This window comes from Austrofundulus limnaeus, unplaced genomic scaffold (genome assembly GCF_001266775.1).
Source record: "Austrofundulus limnaeus strain Quisiro unplaced genomic scaffold, Austrofundulus_limnaeus-1.0 Scaffold525, whole genome shotgun sequence".
In the NCBI taxonomy this organism is placed as follows: Eukaryota; Metazoa; Chordata; class Actinopteri; order Cyprinodontiformes; family Rivulidae; genus Austrofundulus; species Austrofundulus limnaeus.
Window position 1 is genome coordinate 129,609 of NW_013952927.1, and position 9,300 is coordinate 138,908.

The 9,300-nt window shown below is 39.9% G+C and overlaps 1 protein-coding gene across 1 annotated transcript in view; it reads left to right on the forward strand.

Annotated features, from left to right (window-relative positions):
* tars3 (threonyl-tRNA synthetase 3) overlaps nucleotides 1-9,300 on the forward strand; it is a 16,317-nt gene that overhangs the window by 2,712 nt on the left and 4,305 nt on the right. Inside the window, exons 8-15 of the mRNA XM_014026099.1 lie at nucleotides 1,148-1,226; nucleotides 1,359-1,505; nucleotides 3,259-3,357; nucleotides 5,497-5,663; nucleotides 5,743-5,905; nucleotides 7,844-7,981; nucleotides 8,436-8,513; nucleotides 8,612-8,712. Of these exons, the coding sequence (XP_013881553.1) occupies nucleotides 1,148-1,226; nucleotides 1,359-1,505; nucleotides 3,259-3,357; nucleotides 5,497-5,663; nucleotides 5,743-5,905; nucleotides 7,844-7,981; nucleotides 8,436-8,513; nucleotides 8,612-8,712 (972 nt within the window). The remainder of the gene's footprint in view (nucleotides 1-1,147; nucleotides 1,227-1,358; nucleotides 1,506-3,258; nucleotides 3,358-5,496; nucleotides 5,664-5,742; nucleotides 5,906-7,843; nucleotides 7,982-8,435; nucleotides 8,514-8,611; nucleotides 8,713-9,300) is intronic.

A 9,300-nucleotide genomic window follows, 5' to 3' on the forward strand; every position in this document is an offset into this window, starting at 1 on the left:
GATACAGGTAAAGTCTTGACGAGTTTGTCGCAGGTGTGGGGGAGTTTCAGCCCCCACCCCTTCTCCTCCTCTCTGTCTGTATGTGTGTCTCCCCGCAGCGAAATTCATGCTCTAGTGCTCCGACACTGCAGCAGCCGCGTTCTGCTTTGAAACGTTTCTTTAGTTTGTTATTGCTACGAGCTCTCATAATAAAGTGAGAGTTCACTCCTCCCGACACGAAGAAAACAGGAGGGGAGGAGTCAGCTGAGCTCCTGTGCAGCGGAGCACAGAGATGGAGAGACACGAAGTAAACAAACAAGCAGGAAAATGAAACTTATCGTCCTCATTTTTTTTACCGACCTCAAAACAATTTATCATGCAACTAATTGATTTATTGACTATCGCGACAGGCCTACATAGAATAGAAAAWATATATAAATCTCAAATAAATGAAAGGCAGCAACAATAAGAAAAAATATCTATTTGCCCCCTTTTTCCCAAGAATAAATTCAAACAGTAATTTACAAAAAACACAACTAAACAAAAACAACATCAAATCCTTCTCTAACAACATTGTGTATAGCTAAACATTATGCTATTTCATAATTGTTTAATGTAATTCAAGATGGCTACCACAGCCAAGTGATCTTTAAAATAATGGCTACAACTCAGTTTGACAGAAATTCACCTGCAATGTGGTGTGATATTATCTGAGAGTGATGTCCTTCATGTAATCTGATATTTAACAGGATGTGCAAATTTTCTGTTGGCAAAATATCTAATGAGCCACAGATTTTAATCCAACTTTTATTAGGAAATAATCATTTGATGTTTATCTACAACCCATTAAATTTAGAAGTTGATCAGATCCAAGATGGCTGCCATAGCTAATCAGTCTTAACAAATCCAAAAACGACTATGACTATTTGATTTATTTTACAGACATTGAGTTAAAATTTGACATGGTAGTAACAGAGTTGTTCACAAAACACACCCTAAACAAGATTATTATTTTACAATTCGTTTTTCAAAGTAAGATTACCTCATTTAAAACCCTGACACGAAAGGGAATTGTCGATGTGCATTCCTTCAAAATAATGGCGCTGCATTTGCCTTTTCGTTTAACTTTTTTGTAAAGTAACTACTGAAACTGTGAATCTTTCGACAGATGTGGGCCTTTGATCGACCTGTGCAGAGGTCCTCATGTCAGACACACGGGGAAAATCAAGGCCATGAAGATTTATAAGGTACCCTCAGTCTAAATCTGCTCTTTAATCTCTCAAACCACCAAACTCAAACATAAGTAAGCTGCGCACGGATAGAAATTCATAAATAACTGACATCCTGAGTCTAAACATCCTTTCTGCCTCCATCATCAGAACTCGTCCACGTACTGGGAGGGCCGTTCCGACATGGAGACGCTGCAGAGGATCTACGGGATTTCCTTCCCGGACTCAAAGATGCTGAAGGAGTGGGAACGCTTTCAGGAGGAGGCCAAGAACAGAGACCACCGCAAGATCGGCAAAGTGAGTCTGTGTAGGCAGAAATATTTCAGCTCTACTCAGCAGGTAGAGGACTGAAAAAAAAAGAACTGCATCTTGGTATGAAAGTGTTTTGTTATTTTTAGAATTACCATAATCACTGACTCATTTCTGCTGAAGCTTTTGTAAACGCTGCTGATCTTCAGTGGTTTTAAACCTAGAAAAAAATATATATATTTGTCATTAATAGGTTTATAAATCATGTAGGCCTGAAGTTTCTGCTCTAAATCAGTGAACAAGGTTCAGTTTTTACCAATGAGGTATATTGACTAGAGGTGCTGTCACGTGCGGCCATATTGTTCAGGGCAGGACAACTCAACAGAGTACTGTTAGCTGGTGGAGCTCAATGTGGTAACAAGTTAAATTTAGGTCAGCACATCAATGAAACTCAGTTTGCTGTTGACAACCATTATTATGATTTTTAAAGAAATGCTTGTCAGTAAATATCATATCAGGCAAAAACATCATCATCCTGAGGCAAAAGCAACTGCTAACAYGACTAACGTGGCTAGCACGGCCAACATARCCAACACTTAAGGACAAGACATTAAAGTTGACGTTACGGCCATTGTCCGAGCTGCACKTCATACTGCTGGAGCACAAATACCATTCACARTGAACACATTTTGAATTAAAATTTTAAATGACATCTTTAGCAGTGTTAACAGTGTTAGCATCGTTAGCAGTTGCTTTTGTTTGAAGATGTCACAAGAAAAGCTGCGCACTAACGGCAAAGGCTGAGTTCCATTCCAAAATTCTTAAATATTTATTTATTTTTATATAATTTATTCTTAAATATTATTTAAATATACATTTAGCTGCATCATTTAAGATTTAACTTTTACATTTAGATTCATGATTTAATATTTACCACACATGATATTTAACATTTCAATTCTGCCATGGTACAGAAGACTGAAATGAATGATGTTTCTAATAGACAGAAGCTAACCAATGAAAACATGCATATGCAAAATCTAGCCATGATATATTTTTTTTACATTGACAGTCCTCTTCTTCCAATATGGCATCGCGCTCGTACCACAGTGGTCAATCTTCTGAAGCGTGTGGGATGCCTCTAGTCAATACATTGAGTTTTATCACCAGGATGTTGTGTCTTGCTGCTACAAACCAGCGGAGGGCGCTGTGTCCACTCCTACTGGCACATTCAGGATGTCTGTGAATCACCCCAGCACTCCAGCTGCTTTCCCAGCATGAGAGCCACATTGACAGCACCTCAGTCAGCACATTATAACACAGTCCCGTTTGAAACACCAGTGCGGAGGTAATGCCGTCGACTTCCAGCATCAGGTGGAGGGTGGCGGCGAGAGTGGCACATTGTGTGAAGGATGCTGCTCATTAGCACGTTCCTGAGCTGACCCTTCATTTAGACGCCACGCCGTGGATGAAAGCCTCTTTGCTGTGGGTTTGATAACTTAACGAGCGTTTAATTGGTGTCAGATTGCGTACATATGAAGCCTCAAAGCCTGATTAGTCAAATGGAACTGCATTCCCCATCGTTATTATGACACACGTTGTGTTAAGTTTGATCTGGTTCATCTTAATGGAAAAAATGTTGGTCTGCTCTCTATATTTGAGGGCACAGTGTGTGTGTGTGTGTGTGTGTGTGTGTGTTGATTGGATGCTTCCCTGCTGTGTGTAAAAGAGTTTCTCACAGCCTGTACCTGCAGATTAGATGTGAAGTCATTAAAAAGGCATCTCTGTCTTCCTTCAACAGGATCAGGAGCTGTTCTTCTTTCATGATCTCAGCCCCGGCAGCTGTTTCTTCATGCCGCGTGGAGCCTACATCTACAACACGCTCACAGAGTTCATCAGGGTACGAGCCGAACCTTCATCATGATATTGTGTGTTTGTGTGTGTGTGTATATACATGTTTTTGTTAACCGGTGGGGACGGTTTTGAACCATTTTCTTGGTACACACAGCATGGTGAGGACCCACTGTTCCTTATGGGTATAAAAGTCCCCAGTCCCCATCAAGGGGAAACCATTCATGGGTTAGGTTTAGGACTAAGGTGTGTGTGTGTGTGTGTGTGTGTGTGTGTGAGGTTTAGGGTAAGTGTCAGTGTTGCGTTATAGAAATGAATGAAAAATAAATGGAAATCAATGCAAAGTCCCTGTGAAGATAGAAAGACAAGATATGTGTGTGCGTGTGTGTTCTTGTATTCAATTCAATTCAAATTCAAAAATGCTTTATTGATCCCAGAGGGAAATTAGGTATTATTTGTTACCTTTTTTCGGACCGTTTCTGGTATACACAACTTTTCAAATCCAGTAGGGACCAAAAGGTTCGGTTTAGGTCTAAGGTGTGAATTGAATTGAGTTCAGGTTAGTTTTATGGTACTGGTGGGCTTAGGTTTAGGGTAAGGGGTCAAGGTTCGGCTATTGAAATGAATGGAAGTCAGTGAACGGTCCTAATTAGAATAGAAATACAAACGTGTGTGTGTGAGAGTGTGTATACACTACTGTTTGTTTGCTTGTCTGACCAGTAAGAAGCCACAGGTCTATTGTGAAAATATCTCATGAACTGTTGGTAAATGGACTACATTTATGTAGTGCTTTATTAAGCCCCATGGGGACCTCAAAGCACTTTATACTACAGTCATTCACCCATTCACACACACATTCACACACTGATGATGGTAAAGCTGCCCTGGGGCACACTGACTGAGGCGCCACCGGACCCTCTGACCACCATCAGTGTCAGACCACCGTCAGACAGATTCTGATGAAACTTTTAATAAGTAATTTTAAATGCAAATCTACAACTGATTAACTTTCAACCTCATTCAAGATGGCCGCCACATCTAATCAAACACAAAACTAGCTGTAACTCTGTCAGTTTTGTGACTACTGAGCTAACAGTTAGTGTGACAGTAACTGATAGCACTTACTATAGTAAATGCTAACAGATTAGGAGAGCCCTTTCGTTAAAGCAATGCTAGCTTTTATTCTAGATTAAAGTTTGTAAAAATTTCTCCTGCATGCATCAGTTATAGATCTGAAGCATGAACTGTCTGAGTCCATGAGGCTCAGGCTATACTTAACATTTCCTGTGTGCTGGTGGTGATTGCCACTTGATTGAAATGCTGACCTCTCTCTGGGAGAGAACAGAGCAGCTATGTTCAGTTTTAGAAGTTTAAATTCATCCTCAGAGAGAGAAGGAAAGTCTTGGTTCAGGCCTGACTGCAGCACAACATCTCAATTAGGACCACAGCTTTGCAAAAAAGTATTAGAATTTAACATGCAACAAACTGAAAATTATTAACAACGGACTCAAATATACAAGATAAAAGTAGTAAAACTCAGTAACTCAAGCTGCTCAGATGAGTTTCAGTAACTCTCCTTTGAAGTCTTTGCGACAAGTTGACATCTTGAAAACTTTCACAACACACCCACAACCCAGACTGTTCTAGGAGGTGGACCTTAGACTCCACAGAGATGGTGCAAGAAGATCATTATCGCCTCACCCAAATCTCACTTTAAAAAGAGGAAAAAAAAGTCAACCAGCAAACTGTTTTTCACGCCAACACTTCCCCTTACATTAGTGCTGAGAACTCCAGCTCATCTGTACGACTGCTGACTGCACGGTGAACRCGCTCAAATGAAGCTCTAAGTCTCTGTTTTTGTTTCCCGCTAAATAATATTTAGTTTATAGCTGACTGAGCATGCAGCCTTTTTCTCTCCTATTTTTTTTTCACAGTTTCACATATTTGCAGAAATCCTTCCAGCCTTCTCCTGTTGGCTGCAACATGGCTCAACAGGCTGTTACTTGTTGTGTTCTTTTCCCTTAAGGGTGACAAATGTATAAATATAGTTTGCAAGATGGTTGGGTTTCTTTTTTTCTTTCCTTTTTTTTGAGTGGTTTGAGGTTTCATGTCCTCAGGTTGCAGTACTACTCAGTCAAGCACCTACGCAGGAAGTTTAGCTTATCTGGTTTGGGTTGTTTTTCTCTAGGATGAGTACTGGAGAAGAGGTTTTCAGGAAGTAGCCTCCCCCAACATCTACAACAGCAAGCTGTGGGAGACATCTGGCCACTGGCAGCACTACAGTGAAAACATGTTCTCCTTCCCTGTAGAAGATGATGTCTTTGCTCTGAAGCCCATGAACTGCCCTGGCCACTGGTGATTACATTTTTAAGAGAGGAAATGTTGATAATGATAAGTTGTTAACGACATTAACAACTCTCTGGTCGCCCTGCAGCCTGATGTTCAGCCACAGGCCTCGCTCGTGGCGGGAACTACCTCTGAGGCTAGCAGACTTCGGGGTCCTCCACAGGAATGAGCTGTCGGGCACTTTAACGGGGTTGACCAGAGTGCGCCGCTTCCAGCAGGATGATGCTCATATTTTCTGCTCAATGGATCAGGTAATACCTCCACTTATTGTTTTTTTTTAATAAATTAAAAAATACATTGTACTCTCATCTTTATTGTGTGAATGCTTATCAAACATTCCCACTGTAGAGATCATGTTTTCTTCCATACATTTTTTGGCACATATTCCGCAATATTTGTGCTATTTCAATAATCTATATATTAAAAATTTCAGCTCATTCAAAACACTCTGGCTATGAATTTTGTACTTCTACTAATTTCAACTTTTTGTATTTCTTTCAAATGACTTGGGCTCATCAGTGTGCATTGCCAATGCAATGCACACTATTGTGATTCGTTTCCCATCCAAGTCATCTCAACTTCGCCATGCTTCTCCTCCTGCAGACTTTGTCCTAGAGCTGCCATTGTAATTTATATCTGTGAAGCCCCTGTGCCAAATGATGGCTATGCCTTTTGGCGCCTGTAAAACTTATAGTTTTTGAAATATTAATGTTTAATAAATTATAATGGCAGTCAATGGAGCCTTGTATTGGTCCAATACCGCCCCCTGCTGCATCTACACAATATGGTACAGCTCCATAGTTTCATAATATTTAAACTCAGTAGTTCAGTGATTACAATATTAATATGATTGTATTTTGATGTTTTACTGTAATACTGTCTTTATGTTGTCCTATTGCTGTAATATTTTGCACTTAAGTGTCAATAATTGCATTGGCAAGGTAAACTTTTTCTGTATACATACAATCCAATCCCTGGGATTGTCCTCGGCCACATCTCCTATAGTCTCATGATGAGCACTGTGGGCTTTCATGCAGKMGATCAGGGTTCAAATCCAGCTACTGCAACTTTAACAAAAAACTCTTCTAACTTCATATTGTCACACAATTACCTTAATTACACACACCCGCTGATGTGACAGGCACAAGCTAGTATAGAAAACACATTTGAACTTGGTCAAAGTTCATTCTGAAAGTTCAATACTCCTGCCTACGTTGTTCTACAGCTGCCATTGTAATTTCTATCTGTAAAGGTCCTGTGTCAAATGATTGCTATGCCTTTTGGTACCTGTACAACTTGTAGTTTTTGAAATATTAATGTTGAAACTTTATTCCAAATTCATAAAATGGGAGTCAATGGGGCCTTGTAATGGTCCAATACTGCCCCCAGCTGTACTCAACTTGGTACTGCACCATAGTTTTTTATATTCAATCTCAATAGTTCAGTGTTTACAATACTAATATGATTGTATTTTGATGTTTTACTATATCATTATCTTAATATTGCTCTATTGTTGTAATATTATGCAGTTTAGTGTCAATAATTGTATTGGCAATGTGGCCCCTTTCTGCACACATACAAATCAACCCCTGGCACCACACCCTGCCACAGCTCCAACAGTCTAATGGTCTATGTCGCGGGCTTTCATGTGGGAGATCAGGGTTCAAAACCCAGCTAACGCTACTTTAACAAAAAATCTCTGCAAACTTCATATAGTCACTCAATTACCTTAATTACAAATACCTGCTGACGTGACAGGCACAAGCTGGTWTAGAAAACACATTTGAACTTGGTCAAAGTTCATTCTGCAAGTCCAATGCTGCAGGCAAAGCCATGATGCAATGACATGCTACATGGCAATGCACACTTGTTTTTACATCGTAAAATCCCATGTCTAGTTTTACCTGTTTTCAGTGTTTTTAGCTACTTTTTTAAAAGATAATTTTTTTCTTTTTCAACTAAATTAACTTTTGTAGTAGTTTTAGCTTCTTACTGCTTAATTCAGCAAACATTCTCTTCCTGTTTCTTTGTGCTAATTTCACAGATAAATTTTTAAAGCTACTTCTATACTAACTTCAGCTTTTTTAGCTACTCAGCAAAAATCTTTCAGCATTAAGCATTCACACTGCGTTTGGGCTGGTAATGCAAATTATCTAGTTTAAATCAAAATAACTTTCTTTTTCATCCAGATTGAGACGGAGATGAAGGGTTGCTTGGACTTCCTCCGCTGTGTTTACGATGTGTTCGGATTCTCCTTCCAGCTCCATCTCTCCACTCGTCCAGAGAAGTATCTGGGCGATGTAGCTGTGTGGAACCAGGCTGAGAAGGTACGCCGTGACACGAATCGTGCTTACAGCTCAGGATGTAAAAGTTAACTCAGTCATGAAGTTAAGGTTTGACCTCTATGTGGGAGGCTGCACTTCTTTTTTTTTTTTTTTTTTYTTCCTGCAATTTTTTTGGAAAATAATTGCTCCCGTTGAGATTTGACTGCAGATGAAAAAGCTGGTTATCTGCCAGGTATGTGCTCATCCACTCGTATCACATCTGTGAGTCATGTCCAGTTCCTTGTATTTTTGTAGGTGGTATTCTCAGAAAGTCATTACTCATGTTTTTATTTAGGTTCTTACTCTTCAGCTGTTTGTTGCATCAGATTCCAGTTCCAATGAAAATAATATGACATTAGGTAGCACAAAGTGAACTTGTCTGTGCTTAAGTATGACTTGGCTACTTGTTGTTTTTGAGTCAAAAATAAAGTTTTAATGGGTTCCTTGTGTTTGACAGCAACTTGAAAACAGCCTGAACGAGTTCGGGGAGCCATGGAAACTCAACCCTGGAGACGGGGCTTTTTATGGACCCAAGGTTGTGACACATTTTTCATACTTTCCAGCAAAATTCAGCATCAGCTTGACTCTGAGGTCTTTGAAAGGGCTTTTTTTTTTCTTTTTGCGCTGTTGCAGATTGACATTAAGATCAAAGATGCAATTGGACGTTACCACCAGTGTGCAACCATTCAGTTAGACTTCCAGCTGCCTGTTCGCTTCAACCTGACCTTTGTGGGGTGAGTCACCTAATCAAAACTCTTCCACACCGCTGAGTCCGTGCACCGTGCTGCGCCGGGGATTGAATAGTAGATGTTTTGTTTTGTTTTTTCCAGCTGACGAGATTTATGTAAATTTGAGCTCACTGAGCAGCAGGAATTTTAATAAACGGTCACAGGAAGGAAAAATAATTCCCTCTCTGTACAGCAAGCAAGCTTTTTAAGTTAATAGTTTATAGTTTGTGAATGGTCTGCTGAAAAAAGAAGCACCATGAATGAGTATCAAGGAGAGAAAGGGTGGATTTCAATCAGGGGGAGGCCATGAAGCACTTAGCTTTTTTTGTTTGGGTACTGTAGCACACAGTACAACAAAATATTTGTACATTATGTATAGCACTGTGCTAAACGAGTCCTTCGTTTCTTTGTACTCTGGTTCCAAGAACTCGAGCTTTCTTAAAACTCATAAAGGGGTCTTGATCATTAGTTTTTGAGATGTTCTGAAGTTGTTTTTGTCCAATGCCAGATGGCCTGGCAATAATGCTATTTCTGTGTGTGTGTGTGTGTGTGTGTGTGTGTGTGTGTGTGTGTGTGTGTGTGTGTGTGTGTGTG